We start from the raw sequence: 22,518 nt of genomic DNA, 5'->3' as shown, positions 1-22,518 counted from the left end.
AAACCTACAAGTAAGGCCCAACCCAACTGCAAATGCAACTACAGAGAATGAATAGGTGTAGCAGACATGCTTGTTGCAACTACACTGAGCTGTGTAGATCCATGTGGTGCACTGATCCCAAACAAGTTCATTCCCCTCTCCACATTCCAACTCAAAGAGCTGCCACAAAGTTCTACTCCATGGTTTGGATTCTGAAGCATTTAGACAAGAGGAAAGTGATCAGGAACAGTCAGCATGGATTCACCAAGGGAAAGTCATGCATGACTAATCTAATTGCCTTCTATGATGAGATAACTGGTTCTGTGGATGAAGGGAAAGCAGTGGACCTGTTATTCCTCGACTTTAGCAAAGCTTTTGACACGGTCTCCCACAGTATTCTTTCCAGCAAGTTAAAGAAGTATGGGCTGGATGGATGCACTACAAGGTGGGTAGAAAATTGGCTAGATTGTCGGGCTCAATGGGTAGTGATCAATGGCTCCATGTCTAGTTGGCAGCCGGTATCTAGCGGAGTGCCCCAAGGGTCGGTCCTGGGGCCGGTTTTGTTCAATATCTTCATTAATGATCTGGAGGATGGTGTGGATTGCACCCTCAGCAAGTTTGCGGATGACACTAAACTGGGAGGAGTGGTAGATACGCTGGAGGGTAGGGATAGGATACAGAGGGACCTAGACAAATTGGAGGATTGGGCCAAAAGAAATCTGATGAAGTTCAACAAGGACAAGTGCAGAGTCCTGCACTTAGGATGGAAGAATCCAATGCACCGCTACAGACTAGGGACCGAATGGCTAGGCAACAGTTCTGCAGAGAAGGACCTAGGGGTGACAGTGGACGAGAAGCTGGATATGAGTCGACAGTGTGCCCTTGTTGCCAAGAAGGCCAATGGCATTTTGGGTTGTATAAGTAGGGGCATTGCCAGCAGATCGAGGGATGTGATCGTTCCCCTCTATTCGACATTGGTGAGGCCTCATCTGGAGTACTGTGTCCAGTTTTGGGCCCCACACTACAAGAAGGATGGGGAAAAATTGGAGAGAGTCCAGCGAAGGGCAACAAAAATGATTAGGGGACTGGAACACATGAGTTTTGAGGAGAGGCTGAGGGAACTGGGATTGTTTAGTCTATGGAAGAGAAGAATGAGGGGGGATTTGATAGCTGCTTTTAACTACCTGAAAGGTGGATCCAAAGAGGATGGATCTAGACTATTTTCAGTGATAGCAGATGACAGGACAAGGAGTAATGGTCTCAAGTTGCAGTGGGGGAGGTTTAGGTTGGATATTAGGAAAAACTTTTTCACTAGTAGGGTGGTGAAACACTGGAATGTGCTACCTAGGGAGGTGGTGGAATCCCCTTCCTTAGAAGTTTTTAAGGTCAGGCTTGACAAGGCCCTGGCTGGGATGATTTAGTTGGGATTGGTCCTGCTCTGGGCAGGGGGTTGGACTAGATGGCCTCCAGAGGTCCCTTCCAACTCTGTTATTCTGTGATTCCCTTTGCATGACCTCTTTGCTGATTGCTCACCAATGCAGCAGAAACAGAGCATTCCCACTGTATTTGAGGCCTTGAGTGGCCACACAGCGTAGGTCTACACTGCAAAGAAAATCCCATGGCACTGAGTCTCAGAGCCCAGGTCAACTGACTCTGGCTCATGGGGCTCGGGCAGCAGGGCTCAAAAGAGTGATATAGACATTCCCACTCAGGCTGGAGCCTGGACTCTGAAACCCTCCCCCTTTGCCGGGTTTCCGAGCCCTGGCTCCACCCCATGTAGGAAGGTCTACCCTGCGAATTTTAGCCGTGCAGCCAGAGCTCCAGGCATGAAATTGACCCAGGCTCAGACTCGGCATTGCAGATTTTTCTTTGCACAGAGGACAGATCTACCCACAGAGAACTGCAGTATTTATTCATGTCTTATTTCATTGCACTATGTGACCAAGTGTAGCAAACACAAAAGCTAGTTCTTGTCTCTTTAAATGCTGATTGAGAAATAGTTCTGGCAACTTTAGGGATCCTCTTGTGGCACAAATCAAATGAAACACCAAGTGTAACCCACGAGCTAGTACTGGCTGTTCTTTTTAGAAGGGTTGCCTTGACCAGCACTGGAAGTATGAAAACTATTATTTTTGAGATGTTACCGTATGTTTAAATGGAAAGAACTTCCCAAGGCCTGGAATTATACAAATCCTTGAAGACTGACGAGGGGTGGGAAAGTGAGATTAAATTTCAAGAGTTTTTTCATTTGGGAAACTGTTTACAGCTTTGCAATATAATCCATTACCAGAGTTTATAACATTCCTTATTACTACAACCACCAAAAGAAAATTCACCACAGTATTTTCGGGAATAAAGAATGTTTTTTGGAAAGAGAAGGGGAGGGAAATGGGGAAGGGAGGTATGGAACACATTACAACTGCTGTTGGTGAGCATTGGTACAGTTTGTAACAATACTGCAATGTTTACAATCTCACAGAAGGCAACTGACTAAACGACCAGCCCTATCATCTAGATTACTGAACAACAAAAGCTCAATCAGTCCTTGCCGTTGCAGTTCCACTGAGAGAAACAAAGGAGATTTTTTTAGAGAAGCAATGAAACCCAGAGAATGTGATGAGCCATCGTTCATTTCAAATGGAAGAAATCAAGCCTAAATTAATCACTCCACTTACGTGTTCAGTAAGCAAAATTCTACCCTCAATTATACCCAAGTAACGCTACTGAAGTCACAAGTGTGAGGTCATAATTTGGCCATGCGGGGTTTTTTTTTGGTTTGTTTGTTTGTTTTGGAGAACTATATCCCACAGCTCTTTCTAGTGCTCAAGGAAATAACATTACACCCTCTCCCCTCCCAGCACGTCTGTAAAGACCTAATCTAAAACATTACAATGAAGTTAAATTAGAAACAAGGAAAAAAGTCTATTCAGAAACATGAAGAGCCACATTCATTCCTGGTTCATCTCCACTGAAGTCAATAGCTTTACAAAAGTGATGCATTTCCAGACATTACAGGAAAACTCTGCCTTCAAAAGGTGTCTATGGGACTCTAAAAAGGCAAGTATTTGCTCTCTGAGCACCCAGGGAAATGTTTGGGAGAAGAGAGAAAGGCCAGGTAAGTTTCTTGAATGTTACTAATAAGGTAAAAAGAAAAGGAGTACTTGTGGCACCTTAGAGACTAACCAATTTATTTGAGCATAAGCTTTCGTGAGCTACAGCTCACTTCATCGGAAGCTTATGCTCAAATAAATTGGTTAGTCTCTAAGGTGCCACAAGTACTCCTTTTCTTTTGTGAATACAGACTAACACGGCTGTTACTCTGAAACTAATAAGGTATTAACACTAATCCAATAAAGTACATGTAATCAATGTGAGGACTTCAACTCTGCCACCAGAATAATATGAGATTTAGTGCTATTTAAAACCTTGCCAGTAAATTGAATTAATTGCCATCTGCAAAACCTGACCTGAGAGACCAATGCAGTGAAAGCTTCATTAATGGCTAAGGTATAACAAACCATGAGCCCATTTTCACTTCAGTAAGAGAGACAGAGGAGATCCAAAATTTCACTTTTGGATTGTATCAGAGGTGATAAAAAGCCAATGTCATTGTTGCCCTCAAAATATGTTTCTCCAGAACATAATAAGGATCAAAATCCCATTTAGATTGTTGTCCATGGAGCCAAATAGAAATTACAAGGTATCTATGCAGAAGAAAGTAAAAACTAAATCAAAACAAAAAGCAGAAAACTTCCATTTATCCTTCATCTGCTATAGTAGTGGCATCCGACGCTTTGAGTAGCTCTCTGGCATTTTAGGCAGATGATGGGGCAATATCTTCCTCTTCCCACTAGCTAGTCTGCATAAGGTTCTTAAGGAAGAAAACTGTGGTACTAGTCCCACTTTTGCTAAGAAATGTGTGTCCCTGGGAGAGTTTGGCACATCTGTGTCTACACACACTCCCACCAAGAACAGGCAGAATCAGAGGTTAGATAGCTAATTAAATATAAATCTCTACTGCGGTAGACTTTGGACCAGAACCTCAGCTAGTGTAACTAGGATATGGCTCTCTATTTTTATCTTTGCCAGCAGTTTCTCTTGAGTGTGAAAACATAAAAGGTATTTTGCAGTTTTACTTTATATTTATAACAGAGGTATGTACATCATACAGCACCATAGCACATGCATTTACAGTGATGACAAACTACCCTGTAGCCAAAGCAGGAATGTCCCCAGTACTTAAGCATAATAAGGATCAATTGTAATCTGTAGGTAACCATATCCTAAAGGCACTTCCATTCAGGAAACACCTGAAACTGTAGCTTCAGTCAAACTAGGTAACATGCCCAGTAAATCATGAGAGCATACACAAATCCTAACACCATAATCCTGACCCTAATGTATAATCAATACATATAACATAATAAAATAATAAATGTAGAATAAATACATACAACAACTAAGGCATCAATGAAAAGTCTTGGCTTTGTTTTGAACAATGTCACTAATGTGGCATCTAAAACTCACATCCCCTCAAGATTGTACCACAAGATGATCAATGGCTGTGATCCCAATGATCATAACTGTCGTGATAGGATATAGGGTGAAAGGCAGGCCCTCCCATGAACTGGGCTGTGCAACAAGCTTTGTTTATGCATGCAGGTGTACATATGCAGAAGGCACATAGATGTGGATTCTTATTAAGCCCCTCTTTCCTCCCCATCCCCAACACAAATTTTCCCATAAAGTAAAAGAAGGTCACCTTACGGACGTACTCCTGTAGTCCCTTGACTCCATACATTCTAAACACAAACCACATTTTCAGGGAACGAAATCTTCGGCCGAGAGGGATCTGCCAATGCTGCAAGCAGAAGGAGTAATGCATTTGAGAAGGAAGGGTCTCCATGTCAGAAGACATGGTTCCAGGTACAGCCAGTTTTGGCATAGACCATAGTTCAAGTTTCCAGAGGCTCCCTGTATAATAACTTAAGAGATAGGTCAAATCAGGAAAGATTATTCTGGTACTGGCAAATACACTGCCACAGTCAACACCCAACTGTTTAAAATGCAAAAGTGGAAAGGAGAGCAGGTGTCAGAAGATAGTGATCATGAAACAAAGCACATATTGCTCTTGCACCCAAAACTCCCACTGAAGTCTCCACAAGGTACTCAGCACTTTGCGAGATAGGGCACATAGACAAACTTACTATGAAGGGTCCATATAAAGAAATTTAAAAAAAATAAAATAAAATAAAGTTTTAAGAAATAGAAAGATTTTCATTTTAGGAGAAAATACATTTATAATTAGTTTTTAAAATAACCTATTATGCACTATGGTTTGAAGAAAATATCTTCACAAAGATTCCTTCTGTTGGCCAAGCCTAGAGCTATCAGTCAGACACAGAATCATAGCAATGTAGGGCTGGAAGGTCCTTGAGAAGCCATCAAGTCCAGCTGCCTGGACTGTGGCAGGACTGAGTAAACCTTGACCATCCTTGACTGGTGTTTGTACAATCTGTTTTTAAAAACCTCCAGTAATGGGGATTCCACAGCCTCCCTTGGAAGCCAATTCCAGTGCTTAACTACCCTGATAGAAATAATTTTTTCCTAATATCTAACCTAAATCTCCCTTGCTGCAGGTTAAGTGCATTACTTGTTGTCCTACCTTCAGTGGATATGGAGAACACTTTATGTCTTTAAACCATGATTTGAGGACTTCAATAGCTCAGACATAGGTGAGAGGTTTATTGCAGGAGTGGGTGGGTGAGATTTGGTGGCCTGCATTGTGCAGGAGGTCAGACTAGATGATCATAATGGTCCCTTCTGACCTTAATATCTATGAATATCTATGAATACCATGTTCTCTATAACAGCCCTTAACATACTTGAAGACTGCTGTCACGTCCCCTCTGCGTCTTCTTTTCTCAAGAATAAACATGCCTAGTCTTTTTAACCTTTCCTCATAGGTCAGGTTTTCTAACCCTTTTATCATTTTTGTTACTATTCCCTGCACTCTCCATTTTGTCCACATCTTTCCTAAAGTGTGATGCCTAGAACTGGACACAGCACTCCAGCTGAGGCTTCACCAGTGCTGAGTAAAGTGCTGTCTTATATATGAGAATCCTCTTAATACACCCCAGAATGACATTAGCCTTTTTCACAGCTGCATCACATTGCTGACTCATATTCAATTTGTGATCAACTATAACCTCCAGATCCTTTTCAGCAGTTATTCCCCATTTTTCTAGTTGCACATTTGATTTTTCCTTCCTATGTGAAGTACTTTGGAGAATTTGTCTGAATTCAACAAGATTAAATTCAATAAATACAAGATCAATTTGTCAAGGTTGTTTTGAGTTCTTATTCTGTCCTCCAGAGTGTTTTCAATCCCTCCCAGGTTGGTATCATTCGGAGATTTTATAGGCCTTCTTTCCACTCCATTATCCAACTCATTAATGACAATATTGAATAGTGCTGAACCTATGGCTGACCTCTGTGGGATGCCACTAGATACACCCTCCCAGTTTGACAGCAATCGTTGATAACTATTCTTTGAGTATGGGTTGTGTACCTACCTTATAGTAATTTAATCTAGACCACATTTCTCTTGGGAGAATGTCATATAGGACTGTGTCAGAAGATGGAAATTAGGTTGATTTGGGATGATTTTTGACACATCCCTGCTCACTATTCCTTATAATCCTAACGTCCTCTAGGTGTGTACAAACTGATTGTTTAATAATTTGTTCCAGTATCTTTTCAGGTATTTAAGTTAGGTTGACTGGTCTATAATTCCCTGCGTCCTCTTTGTTCTCCTTTTTAAAGATAGATACTATATTTACCCTTCTCCACTCTTCTGGGACCTCACCTGTCCTTCAGTAGTTCTCAAAGATAATTGCTAACAGTTCTGGGATTGCTTCAGCTAGTTCATTGGGTACCGAGGATGAATTTCATCTGGACCTGCTGACCTGAATACATCCAATTTTATCTAAATATTCTTTAATTAGTTATTTCCCTGTTTTGGCTTCCATTGCTTACCCCTTGTTGTTAATTGGTATAAATCGGTACCATCGCATCCTTTTAAACAAAAGGTTTAAAAATAAATAGGGACTGGAGTTTTAGATTTTCCTGGTTTGGAGAATTATCAAGGGAACAGCAAGTTGAGCCTCTTTCACAGAAAAAAGAAAAAAAAAGAAGCTAACTCTGAGTTACTATAACAACAATTAAAAGAAAAACATTTTTAGAAAAGTTACCATGTATAAATCAATATTGTTATTATTACTGAGGGCACTGTACTTACCCTGTAATCTGTAACAAGCCCTGTAAGTTAAAGAAAAAAATATTTAAATCTGTTTATTGTGATAGCAAAAAACAGTCTGCTAAATGATATGAAATATTTTTATATTTCATTGCCACCATGCACTTGGCCATGATGCTGCAAGGTTCTCAGTGGTGTTGAGTACAATGGCAATTGCGGGCACAAAGTACTCCTCAATTGGCAGAATTAACCAAACAGATTTCAAAAGGAGAAATGGGGCTCTCCTTTCTGTTATATTTGGGATCATGTGAATGATGACATGCCAAACACCCTATTTATCTTCCTGTTATAAGGAGACACTTGTCTGGGAAGTATCGAACAAAACACCTTTCAGTAATTTGACTTGAAACAGGAGTTCACTTCCTCAAAGTAGAATCTGGAGAAAGCGTGGTAACAGGTCACCAATTCATCACAGGATCTTTGTCATAAAACTGCCATAGTCTTCACATGGGGGAATTGGAAATATTTTCAAGAAGGATTTTATGCTGTTGATCACCCCACGTTGCTCATTAACACTTATTGTTAGTACTTAAGTCTGTAGGACAAGTCAGTGAGAATTCTAAATAACTGCTCATCAGTTATACTTCGACAACAATGCTTTGCGCTTCACTTCTGCTTTTCATTCAAGGTATTAAAAGCCCTTTACAAACATTGACAAAGCCATACACGCACAAAATACCCCTGTGAGGTAGGCACAGTATTAATAGCCCTATTTTGTTCAAGCACCTAGGGTGCAAACTGTCCTTATTTTTTTAGGAATCAGTTAATTAAATTAATCTTTAGCTTAGGGAAAGGTGAGGCATAAAGTTGTAAAATGACTAGCTCACAGTCATGCAATGAGTTAGGTACAGAGACCCACATCTTCTGCCTCTCAGTCCCAGCCTCTGCTTCAGGAACATACTAAAAGCATATGTTTAAGTCGATCCCAATTTAGCAATGCACTTTGGTAAGTGCTTAGCTTTAAGCATGTCAGGTCCATTGACTTCAGAGACACTTAAGCATGTACCTAAGTGCTTGCCTAAATCAAGACCCCCAATGAAAAAGTACAATATGCTATTGTATTACATGCACTTTTTTAATTAGTCACATGCCATGTCTATGTTTCCTAACATTTATATTTATGGGGAAAGGAAACGTTTTCAGTGAAGTCCTGGTTGCCTGTTCCAATGCAGTGGCAATCTACACTGCATACAGGGCTAGACTATGTGAAAAAAGACTCCTATTATTACTACCTCATCCTTCCTCCCCGTATTCGTTTACTTCATTAACTTGTTGCTTCTTGTGATGATCAAGATTGTAAACTCTTTAGGGCAATGACTGTCTCTTTACCAGATGTTTGTATAGCGCCTAGGACAATGGGGCTCTCATCCCTGTTTGGGCCCCTTCAGCACTGGTAAACTCCGTTCATTGACCTAGTGGAAGACCAGTTGGCTCTCAGATGAGTAACAAGGCAATTTGATAACACTCTTTTCCTTTTACATCTCAATGGCTATTTTAATTTAACAGTTGCAAGGCGGGTAGTGAAGAGTAAGGCAACTGGTGATGGGAAACTAATTGTATGTTGCTGTAAGGGGCAGAGTCTAACGATCTACCAGTAACCCCTTTCATAAGCTGTGAAGTAGAAAGCAATCAATGATTAAGTCCTTGTTCTAATGATTATACGCCTTATTATTTCATCTGTATTTAATTACGAGGATTTGAATTGTGGTAGCACATGTGGTATTCACAATAGAGTATAAAGTTATTTCCTTCTAACACTGCCATTAGGATCTGACCTATATCTTCGGTTGCCAGGCAGGCTAGTACAATTTCCCTGGTGTGAGGAAGCAAATCACACACAATTATAATTACTGACAAAATAAAGACTTTCCTCTTTGAGGTGCATGTAATTGCTACAGGGTTATTAAGAGTAATTGCACACAGATTGATATTTTTTGCAAATCATTTAAATTCCTGAGTGATAGATGAATGACGTTTAAAGCATCACCTTGTTTTCCTTTTAAGCCGTGGCTGAAATTTTCCAACTGGGGTAAACACAGGTAGGCACCTACACCCATAATTAGGCACCTAAATAAAAGTAGCATGGTTTTCAGAAGTGCTGATCTCCTATAAATCCCACTGAAGTCAATGGGAGCATCAGCCTGTGGCTGCTCGGCAGCTTTGAAAATCATACCACTTCTACTTAGGTGCCTAAATATGCATTCAACAGCTCCACTTTAGGCACCTGAATTTGAAAAATGTGGCTCTTATTTCTGGAAGAGGGCTGGCAAATAAGGATGGGACACAGAGCAATTTATCTCCAAACTGCCGGTTCAAATCTGGATCAGGTTGGTAATGACCAAGAGACGTCATCTGAGGACCTATGTGGAGTATTCTGTTGAGTTATTATGTCCATATCAGAAAAAAATACCACTGCAGTTGGTAGTTTTTTTGGCAGATTAAGGAGAGGGAAAGGCATAAAGACTGAACTGCCCTCACCCTTAGGTGGAACATCCAGGTCAAGTAGGAAACACTTTGGTGAGCAACGTTAAGCAGGGCTTGCATTTCTGCTGCTGTCACCCTACCTGGTGAGACTAGAAGACTTCAGATTCCAGTGCTGTCAATTTCACAATTTTCATGACAGCTAATATTCAGTTTAATTTCTTTTTTTAAAAGAAAGCAGATTTTTACATAAGGTAGGTAACTCTCAGTGCCTATGTGTAGCTGTAGTCACTTATATTTCTTGTAATCAAAACATTGTTCTAATAAAGCATATTTCTTGGAAATTTTAGCCAGAGAGGACAAACCTCATCATCACAGGTTATGCAATTTCCTGATTATTGCTTTGTTTCACATTTGCATTGTATTAAAATCAGTCAGCCCAGATAGCCAGGAATTAGGAAATTCCCCTACATTTAAAAAAGTTACTGGGGTAGAAAAGTTTACTTTGTTCTCTATCTCCTGTAATTACCTCATCTAAATTAGAATGAGATGTTTGGGGTTGGGAAATCCCAGGGCCTGGCACCAAAGCCTAATGTTGATGCAACAAGAAAATTTCTTAACATTGTATTATTTCATATAACAGGTAATATACCCTGTCCTCCTAGTAGTTTGAAGTAGTTTGAAATCACACAGCATTATAATGGACAAGTGAAGGGCCCTGTTTTTGACAGATGTAATTGTTAAATGTGCAATTGAAAAATATAATTTAATTAAATTACTTATTTTAAACCGTATCTAACTAGGGCAAACTCCTCCTAATGTAGCAATTTCACTTCGAAAAATGTGCTCCCCTTTCCTTACACAGTGCAGAGATAAAATAGGCCTAATTACATGGGGAAGGAGGGATACACAAAAGGGAAAGGCAGCAGCTAGGGCAGCACCGCTCAGTTTGTGCAGTTGTCCCTAGCAACTTCGTGGTTGCTACCCAGAGAATCATGTCCTTGTGGCCGAAGGGGTCATATTCAGCAGAAATGGAAGGAGTCAGGAGAACAGCCATACTACAGAGTAAGTTCCAATTCCAGGGCAGGGAAAGTTACTATGCAACTTGTACCATTAATCAGTGGTACCGTACACAACTGTAATTGCCCCTGCACAGTTCTAACCAATTGTGGGGGTTGGGGGGGTGGGGGCAGCTGGTGATGGAACAGAAGCCATTCTGCAATTACTGGATATGTGCCAAGAGCAACATTAACCCATCAAGACAGCCTATGCATGGGCTAAGAGCTGCAAGGTCTTCACTGGCATTTTACAAAGATGCTAGGTCTGCACAAGATTTGTAGGCCTCACTTATCCTCTGTCATGGGATGACTGGCCCTTTAAGATTTAATGGGGCAAGCCCCACCTGTGACTCATTCAGCACTCCTCCCCAAGTGGGGAAAATCAGTGTAGCCACATGACAGGTAGGTCACATGGTTAAATCAGAGCAGGCCTGGAGATAAAAGAGAAGCTTCCAGAGATGCAAATGGCCCTACCTGGGAGTAAAGGACTGAGCTGAAAGGGGCCAGCTTGAAGAAACTGATCAAGGACTGTAGCCAGCCTGAGTTATCAGGGCAGACGCTGACGGAGTGCTCTGTGACTCCTGAGTCAAGGGGAGCTAGGGCTGGACTTGAGGGTCAAAAGAACAGTTTGATTGATATGCCTTAAGAGACTCAATAAATGAGACTCCATATAAAGGGGTGTGTGTGTCTTGCTGCAAATATTCTGGTATTATCATGATGCAGCTTCATAAGATTGATATGAAGGTCAACCACCTTCATATCAGATAAAATTTACTTCATTTACTTCTGCATCCTTGGAGAATGCAGCTACCATCTTGTCACTTTATGAAGCCCTGCATTACAGATCAATCACTATCTTTTCTCACTATATTGTTTAAAAAAGTGCCTCACAATACTTAAACTTCAAATATATACAGAATTTTTTAGATTATTATACAAGTTTTCTTTCTGGAAAAGCACAAATAAACAGGAGAAAGATCTCTGCACAGAGTCCTCATTCCTGTGAATGGAATTGCATAAACACAAGTTAAAACACTTTATTTTTAAGAAGATTATTAATTTATGTGGGTTTATGGCTAGAGCTGGTCAAAAATTTTCCTGTGGGAAACTCATATTTTGAAATTTTGCTTTCATCTGGAATTGGGCAAAAAAACAAAATAATTAATTGTTTTGCAGAACAGAAAGTTGTGAACATTTTTTATTTAAAAATGTTGAATGATTTAAATAGGGATTAGGTGCTTAACTCTGTTTAGGCACTTTTGAAAATCTGACTAGGCACTTATCTGCCTCTCTAGGCATCTAAATATGTTTGAAAATCTGATCCTAGTCACTTTTGAAAATGATATTTAGATTTTCTTAAAAGTTTTATCCCTAACCTTTCACTGAGTTTTGCAATAAAAAAAAAGTGTGGATAAAACAAAGATCTTATTCAAATGCAAAATTACCAGATTCCTGATGGGAATGCTGCAGGTAAAGAGGATCTAATTTAAAGGCATTTGTTAAGTCTAATCTCTTCTTCACCCTGCACAAAAAGACCAATATGGATTAGATTATCACAGCATTGTCTCACCTAGGAAAAAAGACAATTAAATGGTGATTAGGTCAGGAAATCAGATAAGGAAAATCAGTGTCAGTCACATATTTCCAATGTACTGTCTATTCCTTATTTAGGGCCCAATCCTGCAAACCTTTATTTGCTACAATGGCACCGCTCACACAGTGGTAAGCATGAAGCCCTGAAGTTAGGGTCTGCAGCAATGAACTCTTACTGCATATTTTAAAAAAACAGACAGGAAACAAACACACCCAAAGTCTTTCCACAGGGAAAACAGGCACTCACACCAGAACATGTGAGCTAGTTAAGACAACAGTAGAATTAGTGGTGAACGCAAGATTTCCAGCTATATGTTGAAGCAATTGCAATGTCAAAGGTACCAGGGCTTTGAAGGCTTGATATAACGTAATGATCTCTGAAAGACAAGCTCCATTGAGTGTAAAACTAGTGGGCAGTGTAGCTGGAATAACTTTCAAAAGCAAATATTTTTTTCTTGTAAAGGGAAGAAGCTACATCATATTGATTGGTAATAATAAATATTTTGATGGCATAATCTTTATTTGTAGAGGGAGTCACTCATACACAACAAGTAATGGGCATTATACATAAAATGAGATTAGATACCCCAAAGGTAGAGACTATTTTGTCACCATATTAGGTATGTAAATATTTGATAAAATAACTAAGAACATTAGTGTGGGACAGTGAAGAGAAAATGGTCAACAAATCCTATTTCTTTGTACAATATTCTGCATGTTTTTTTCTAATTGGAATTATTTGTAAATTTCTACCTAAACATCTAATTTCCAATATCTTACTCTTTGTATGCATGTAAGAATATGTCAAATACACACACACTCTATATATGCTCAATATCATGTTCCAAAAGATAACACTCATTCCTTATATTTACGGAGATAAGCAGGTGCATAATTTTAAGCGCATGAGCAGCAGTTGACATCAATGGGACTTGTGCACAAAGTTACATGCCTGCTTAATTATTTGCCTGGGCCAAGTGGGGTCAGGAGGAAACTGCTACCATACTATGGAGGTATGAAGTAATGAATCATTAGAATGGACCCCTTCTTTTGCAACATCCAGTATTGATCAATACCAGAGAAAGGAAATCTGATTAAACATTTGCTATGGTGTGGCAATTTTTTCAAAAGGTGCTAAATGTTTTCAGCTCCCACTCCTACTAGCTCATAGTTGAATATTTAAACTATTAGAAACAATGGTGTTGGTGAGCCCTGCAAGTACTAAACGGATGTTATTGTTTTAAAGGGGATATGGTCTTTCCCAGATAAAAGTCTCAAAGATTCTATCTGACAATAAGAAAATGTCTATTTGAGAGGGCTTTATTTTAAAAAAATCTAAAATCCTAAGAAACAAAGCGAACAGAGCTGCATCTGCACACACCAGGTCTAAATTTTGTCCTGAATAGTTAAGATTCCCCACAATGGATTTTAGCTTCTGCCACTGAATACATCTGAGGGTTTAAGTCATGCCCTTACCTTCATCTGTGCATACCACTGTCTGATTTAAGGTCTCTGTACCTATTTTGGAAAGTTCCTTTGATACCTTATGGGGGTTGAAGCTTTCTTAAAGATCTGAAGTCATGCTAATAGACCCATTAAGATCTAGCTGGCTGAGATTTGCACATTAAAGCTTCATACCCCCAAGTGCACAATAAAAATCCCTCTGAATAGAATAATGAAATTATTATGAAAAATAGTTACTTATTTTGATTGCACAACTGCAGCTTTTAAAGACCTCAATTATCATGTCAATTTTAATTTATAAAGAAAATAACCAAAGTGATTACTTCTTATTATAGATTAACTCCTTGTAAAATTTTATTTTAAACTATAAAAAACATTTTCCTTTTTTAAAAAATATGTTCAAAAGCTCCCTGTATGCAGTAAACTCTTCAAGCCTGAAAACTGAAACACTTAAGCCATTTAAAAAAATTGTAAAAGAAAAAATTCCTTCTGGGTCAAGATTTTGTTTGCTGAGTATTAACCTGGAGTGATTTTTTTTCACACTTACATAAAGTAGGAATTTTATCCCTATTTTATTTCAAAACAAATCAGTGTGGTTAACAAGTAGCTAAGGCAAAATGACAAGTATTTCCTGTTTAGAGTCTCTGAGGGAGGACCCATCAACCCCACCACTGGGATACAAAATGTACTTCTCTCTCCGTGTGGCTGTATTAAATTGACCTTATCAAAGGTGCCAACCATTCTTTTCTGTGCAGTTGCAAGCTGGAGTGACTTTTTTGTTTTAAACAAACATTTATAACCAAAATGTCTCCAATCCCAAACTATATCAGTGCTAGTTTGTGCCACTATTTTATTTATTCAGTAAATATTCATTACAACTCTTATTGCTTGCCTAAGATGTTGTAGGAAAAAGAAATGGCAGTGTTTAAATATTGGGTAAAACTTTAAAAAGTGTCTAGGTGACTTAGGTGTCTAGGTTGAAACCTCAGTGGGACTTAGGCTCCTAAATCACATAAATGCTTTTGAAAATTTTACCCATTATTAGACATATTTGGCTGGGATTTTTGAAGGGTCGTAAAGGAGTTAGGCACTTGGTTCCCATTTCACTTCCTTAGGGCTACTCAACCTGGCAATTTAGTGTGCTGTAAGCCAGGTTGTGAATCCAGAGCACACTGGCTTCCTGCACACTGACTGGCTGTGTGGACCCTGCTATCACACATTAAAAGTTCCTTAGTGCACTTTTGATGCTTTGGAACAGCAATAGGTCAAAGTGCACTATGGACCTTTTAGTGTATGATAGCAGGGTCTAACTGGCCAGTTAGTGTGTGGCAGGATTGTGAGCTGTAGATCACACCCTGGCTTACTGCACACTAAATTGCCACGTAGACAAGCCCTCAGGCTCCTTGAAAATCCCAACCTTTATGAATATATTCCTATCTAGTATTGCGCCTTTGTATTGGGTGGAATTCCCATTCTTAAGAGAGGTGATGTTTAAACCTGGACTGTGTTTAGGCTGCAGTTCAGGATTTGGGTTCAGGCTTGGCCTCAGGCACCTCTTCAGCAAAGCACTTACGTGTATACTTACCTTTAAGTACATGTTTAATTCCCTTTTTAAATCAATGGGACTTAAGCACATGCTTAAGTGCATTGCTGAAGCGAGGCCCTAATGGCACCAACATCTTGCAATGTATTCCCATGAAGCTTCAGCCCAAAGTGGCAGAAATCTTCCCAGAACTCATGAGATTTTCCTCTATACGGAATCAAAATCTTATGAGAACAGCTGCTTTTGTGAGATCTTTTATCTGATGGAATCAGAAATGTGTCCTTCTGGTTTTAGATCAGACCCACAACCAATATTATAGGGATTCCTATGCATTTCAGGCTTTGGTTTTGAAGTGCTCAGATAACTACAGCATAAATGCCTTGGCAGATTAGACAGGCAAGAATAAGAAATTGGCCCTGTGCATGCATGTGTATAGATGTAAACACCATTGTATTTGAACCCGAGGGAGAAATCTAATGGAGCAAATTGCTAAAGGAGGTCATTTACAGTAAGTATCACAGCTTTGCTTAGAAGAGACTTCTGCAGTTGCTTTGCAGAAAATTTGGGAGTGCTGGATTGTTCCAGCAGTGCTTCTCCCCCCCTACCCCCTTTGACTGATTAACTGGATCTATGGGAAAGGTGATTCATTGGAAGGATGAGGCAGAGAAAGTGACTGATGCAAAAGATTAGCTAGAGAAAACAAACAAACAAAACAGTGCCCCGCAATAGTGCTATGAAAGGTAACTCATCCTAGCAGCACATAGATAATGAATGTATGTGAACAGTAACACAAAGTGGTAATCCAGTAGGGCAATAAGGAAAGCTTTCAAGTTATTGGGGAAAATACAGCAGGAATAATAATGGAATATCGTGCTGCCCACACATAGAAGATCATATGTCTGGAGACAGTTGCTTTCATGTATGGAGGTTTGTTTCCCCCAAGGCTTTTCTGTGGGTCAGAAACCAACATTGTTATATCTGTATGATCCAAATAAAAATGTAGGTCTCATTGGGATCATTCAGTGTTACTGAGGAGTAAAATGAAGGTATTCTGCTGCTAGTGTTATTGGCCTGGCTGGAGTGGTTTTGCTCTTTCTTGATACCAACAGGATCATTTTATTAATAATAAAAAAATCAGACTAATAAAATAACAATACTAATTAATAGTGCATTTAAAGAGAAAGGAAGAGAGGCCCTGATGGCTGCCAGAACTGCTGCAGGAATAGGGAGAAGTGGGTTGAATTAAGCCTGACCCTGCCTGAGCCCAACAGAGGTGGCTCCCACCCTCATGTGGAAGCCCATGAGATGGCAGTTCCATTTCCTACTTCCCCTGGAGGCAGCTCCAGAGACCCAGGTTGGAGGAAAGGAGGGTGTGTGAAATTATGCATGTAAATTCAAATTTTAGGCACCTGACTAAAAGAGGCCTGATTGTCAGAGCTTCAGAGCACCCATTAACTTCAACAGGAACTGCAGGTTTTTACTCGTGTGAAAGTCAGGCTACTTTTATTTAGGGGTCTAAACTAGGATTAATGTGCCTAACTTTAAGCACCCAGGTTTGGACAAGATTTATAGGGACCTTGCTTTGTGGACTGAGAACTAAATAGGTATAGTTTATCCATCCACAGTGAATTGCAAACTACCTCAAGGACTGAGACTATATGCCTCTGGAGTCTGGGAGGAACCCTACCTCATTCCATAGGGTTATGCACAAACCAACACACAAAGTGTGAGTTTACTGTTCGAGTGCTGTCTAGAAAGTTGTTCTACATCATAGAATTTGTGTGTCATGATAAACCGCCACCACAAACCCTGGTAAATTCGGTTTAAAAAACTACATTCAAAATGTTAAAGTTGCCAAGTAAAGAATTCAAAATGAAGAGAATCTGGTCTTTACAAAGTTAAGGTTGCCCGGAATTTTGAGTGAATTCTTTTAAGGTTATTTTTTGCAATTGTGTATACACACATATAAACAAATTTTTAAATGTCTGGGCTTTGGCAGAGTAGGGGCAATACAATTCAAAAAATGAGTTTGTAATTGTTTTTATATATTTTTACCTTGGCTACACAGAATTATGAGGGGAAGGGATTAAGGGGGAGATTTTCCAAGGCACAAATGTAAGTGAGGCATCTCACTGCTGTTTGTGCCTTTGAAAATCTCCTCTTAAAGGCCTGAGTCTCCTCTGACTTACACCAGTTTTACATTGTTGTAACTCCATAGATTTATGTCCGTGCAAGGAAGAGCAAATTCATACTCTAACAATGTCTAGATATTGCACCACTCAGTAGTTATTTTGTGATTTACACTACTTTCCTTTCAAAGAAACGAAAAGTGTTTGCTCTAACTGCTCATAAATCCAGCTACTGAGTTTCTTCTTATTAGTTTTTGTTGCCATAAAAGGCTCGTTAATTTATGAGAACTGAATTGAGAGAGAAAGCCAAGAGTATGATGGTTCATTTCCTCACTTCCATCAGTGGCTTCTTGGACACTTGGTTCTCTGAATCATGAAAGGGAGTTGAATGGGAAGCAAGAAAACGAATTCCGCCCTTCTCCCTTCTAATGTCTACACAGAGACACACATCCATCATGAGATAATTACACTCTAGGGGCTTGGTTCTAAACCACAAAATACTCTTTATTGAGATGTGACTACCAGTAAGAATGAGGCAGAATCAGAACATGAGAAACAGGGACTGTTTCTGTTCTGCATTTGCACAGCATCTAGTACAGTGGGTGTCCTAGTTCATGATGAGAGCTCCTAGGTGCTACAGTAATGAATAATCATAATAACCTACTGATACCTACCAAAAAGAAGTACATGTGCAGTAGGACACTGATCTGGACAGTTTAGAGTTAGCAACCCTAACCTAATAGCTGAAAAAATCCTATTACATGGTGTTATGTACATTTGTAACTAGGGATGAAGCCATAGGCACATAAGTCTCATGTTTTTACACATTAGTAATGCTGAAGATAAGAGAGAGGGAAAGTATTGATAATTAGGACTGTTCCAAAATTTTCATTTGATTTTTTTAAAATGAAAAATAGCCTTTTTTCCAAAATGAAAATTTTAGTTTTTCAACAAAAAACGGAAAGGCATTTCCCCTCCCCCCCAGTTTTTGAAAACTGAACTGTTTTAAAAAATGATTTTTTTTAAAAAAGTTTCTTTTGAAATTTTTCATGGAAAATATTTACCATTTCCTGAGCAGCTCTTTTTGGTAATCAGTATAATCAGATGGTGGGTGACTACAAGATGCTGGCAGTACACTTAGTTTTGTTGGGAAATTCTAAGTCCTAGCTATGGGACTATCTGTTATGAGAATTTTTTATTATTCTGCTTATTATTATTCTCCTTGTGATGATGATTGTTTCCTTTAGGCCATTTTGCTTTGTGTCCCCGATGTACCTGCAGGTTTCTCTGTGGCACTTCTTTGGAACACAAAATGTAGTCTTGCTCCTCACACATGAATAATGAAAATCATTGAAAAACATTTACAAAGGCTTTTTTTGAATCACTTTGCTCTGAATCTACTAAAGTCCAGACTCTATAAACAAAGGCCTTTAAAGTGTGCAGTCAAGACTCAGAGAGACCATATCAAATTAGAGAAAGAAGCTTGATGTAATGTGCAATTCATTTCTTTAAATGATGGGCACAAAACGGAATAGATCTGAATCCCTGAATTTTCATGTCTAGCTCCAAACTTCAGGGCTCGGACCCATCTCTGGTTTTCTACCCCCTCAGTCAAACAATTTATCATGCTACTATGAATCATTCACTCAGGCAAACACTACACAAAACTCCATATATCTATGTGAAAAAGGGAATAAGTGTTTAGAAAGATTTCAGAGTAGCTGCCGTGTTACTCTGTATTCGCAAAAAGAAAAGGAGTACTTGTGGCACCTTAGAGACTAACAAATTTATTTGAGCTAAGGTGCCACCAGTACTCCTTTTCTTGTTTAGAAAGAGTGTGCTTCACCATAAAGGTCACTATTTCTGACAACCTTATATATCCTGTATTACTTACCACATAGCAGAGCAGTCAAAATTCACTAGGAGCCATTTGTGAGGGTTAAAGTTAAATGAATCTGCAAACTGACAGGGTTAAAAAAAAGAAGAATTAGAAAAAATATGGGTCAGAGTCTCCAAGTTATAAAAGCACTGTAAATTTTGCCAATTGCACCCAGATTCAGGACAGCACTAAAACAAACTAAGTGTTTTCCTGAAAAGTGGCTTTAAAGATAATACATAATGTAGCTCCATCTAAAGTGAATGAGAGTTATATGTGCATGCTGGGTGAAATTTCTCCTGCACAGAGGACCAGCAAAAGGAATATCTACCACGTAAGCCTCATGTAAGCCTTCAGGGGTCAGCAGGACTATATGCTTGCTCAAAATTGTACATATGCTTAAGTACACTTTGCTGAATCAGAGCCATTATGCATACACACAAGGGAGCAGAATTCAGGGTGCTTGGACAACCTAACTTCTGGCATCTCCTAAATCTTGAATGTTTGACTTATGCAATTGATAATGTGCTTTTAATATAGATGTTTTGAATTTTATTTTAATATATATCTTATATAAACATCATCTCAATGTAAACAAGAAAATCTCATTATAAACAAAAGACATCCCAAGTTTTGGTTTTTAGCCCATTTTCTACTCAAGAGTTCCTAGATTTCACTGAGTGAGAAATTAATATTATAAACATACAAATATATTTCATATGTGCACGCACACACACAGGTAATAGATTTTGATCTAGAATTGTGTTTCAGTCAGTCTAAACACAGAATTAAAGGTGGTCAAAAATAATTTTTTCCCTAAATTTTTTTCTTTTAGTCAAAGAGTCATTTCTCATCTAAACCAAATTTATACAAAAAAACCCACTTTCAACCAGTTCTACACAGAATGCATGGCTATACATTACATTTTTGACAATATCAACTTCGCACGACATGTATTCAGGATAGAAGCTTCCCATGCAGTGAAAGGCATGAAGGACATTTGTGTTGAAAGTTTTCTCGTTTAGGTACTATGACAGCCATTGATGTTGAATATCAGGGACACAAAAGGAGAAGTGGGGATCTTGAAGCACCAGTCGCCACCTAATAGCTATCTTTTCACATTTGTTTCTCATTAACTTCCTCATCTTTGGTGAAAGGGCAGTGGTTGCTCATGTTGGAGAAGTTTTTTATCTTTCTAATATCTGAGGTAGGGAATCTATTCAGAGCTGTTGAATAGTTGCTACACTGACAGATGCTGGCTGTGCAATGGATGTTGATTCATTTCCTACAGGAACCATTAAAATAATTAATAAAACCCACACAGGAAATTACAGCAAGCTTCATTTGCTGATAAAAAAAGAGAATGAGAGAGAAATGCTTTGTTTGTTAGTTTTTCCTCCTCCTTTATTAGTCTATCTGTCAGAGCTGCTCTGTTTAAATTTCTGTCTTTACCAAACAGATATTTTCTCCACTGATGTGGAAGACAAGGACTTATCTGATGGTGTGAGGGGAGCATCAGGAAATTGCAGCACCCTTATCTGAGCAACTAGGTGCCAAGTGACTCAGTAAGAGGAAAAGAAAAAAGAACCTGAAAGTTATTGGAAGAAAATTTCAACTGACTCATTTTCAAATATTAAACGCCATCTGTTATAGACACAGCCACAGTCTGGCCTTATATGTAGGGTTGGACGTATTCCTGGAGGTTTCATCAAATGACAATCTTTAATTAAAGATGAATCTTCAATTTTTGGAGACTCCAGGACAATCCTGAAGGGTTGGTAACCCTACAATATATGTCCCTTAGGAAGAATATAGTAATACTTCTATGTCTTACTTTCAAAACAGGTGAGATAGTGGTTGTTATATTTTTTAAACTTTATAGAATTAGGATGTTAAAATATTCTCTACCAGGATATTTAGGCAAAAGTCACCCTTTCTCAGGCTGGGTTGATTCAGTGCTACTTGGTATTTTGAACAGTAAATTTGTGTGTAAAGATTGCAGAAATGGTTTTACCTGACATGGTAATCATGACGAAACAAAAGCTGTTTTTGAGATGATAAAATTGTGAGAGTTGGCAAAGCTAAGTTTCGCTTCTCTGTGGAGCAAGTTTGTCTGTGTTCAACTCTGCATTTTTGCTCAAATTTTATGCTCTAAAAGCAGCTGTGGGGATTCACTCCCAGGAGGAGCATATCAAAAGTGGATCAATGGTTCTCAAATCTTTTAATGTGACCTTATTTAAACAAATTCCTCCCAAATGTGCCTAAGAACACAGTTATGAGTTTAGGTTGCTGCCTTTTGTAGCTTAGCCTGTAGGACAAACTTATTGAATGATGACAAAGATGGGCCCAAACCAAAACACTGGACATACAGCCCTTTCTCTAAATTTAGGGGAGATCTGGATTGAATTTAACAGCTGACCCCTGTTTCGATAGTGGACTGAATCAACAATCCAACATTTTGATATAATCTGCCCTACTTGGAACTTAAAAGAAGTCCTGATCAAGATCCAAACTGTGGAAAGGAGCAACTCCCAGGTCCTCTTAGAGTCGTTTCTGCTGATTTGGGGATCATTGTGGGATGGGGACAGGGACTAGACTGGCTGAGTGCAAGGGCTTGTGGTAAAACACACAAACATATGGTGCCTCCTCCAATATCTTTTCACAGTGCCAGAGGGAAGTGTTGGGGGGCCAGAGGAAGGAAATCCTCTTCGCCAACATGGCCAGACTTATACAAAGTTTGGTTTCTACCCATCACTATTGATATTTTGTACAGAAGTGCAGCATCTTCATCAAGCATGAATTCTGGGTTACAGTCACAGGAAAGTAGGGGTTTAAGAATCTATGGAGCCTTTCTTTTTGGTTTTAAAAGACAAAAAATATTGTTCACTTTTTGTGACCCAAGAACCTCTTAATGCCAACTGACAAGAGAGTGTGTAGGAGGGTTGCAGGAATCTCCTGATTCTACGATGTACATTCTGGTTGACTAAAGAATTTTATGTGAGGTTTGAAATGAAAGCCAGTGTCACATTCGTCATCAATATAATTGTGAAATGTATGTTCAGGACTATGTAAGGAGTTATGGATATACACTGAAAACATGTTCTTAAGCTCTGTATCAAGGTATTAGACACAAGGAA

At 39.1% G+C, this 22,518-nt stretch overlaps 1 protein-coding gene across 4 annotated transcripts in view; it reads right to left on the bottom strand.

The window, feature by feature from the left end:
- DDC (dopa decarboxylase) overlaps nt 1-22,518 on the bottom strand; it is a 120,199-nt gene that overhangs the window by 24,076 nt on the left and 73,605 nt on the right. For all 4 annotated transcript variants that reach the window (XM_043540447.1, XM_043540448.1, XM_043540446.1 and 1 more), the window contains 4 exons: nt 19,400-19,467; nt 12,222-12,298; nt 7,280-7,299; nt 4,742-4,840 (listed from right to left, as the gene is read on the bottom strand). In XM_043540447.1, the coding sequence (XP_043396382.1) occupies nt 4,742-4,840; nt 7,280-7,299; nt 12,222-12,298; nt 19,400-19,467 (264 nt within the window). The remainder of the gene's footprint in view (nt 1-4,741; nt 4,841-7,279; nt 7,300-12,221; nt 12,299-19,399; nt 19,468-22,518) is intronic.

Source organism: Chelonia mydas, chromosome 2, assembly GCF_015237465.2.
Source record: "Chelonia mydas isolate rCheMyd1 chromosome 2, rCheMyd1.pri.v2, whole genome shotgun sequence".
Taxonomy (NCBI): Eukaryota; Metazoa; Chordata; order Testudines; family Cheloniidae; genus Chelonia; species Chelonia mydas.
The sequence above is the reverse complement of the archived record's forward strand: the minus strand, read 5'-3'. Positions and strand labels throughout refer to the sequence as shown.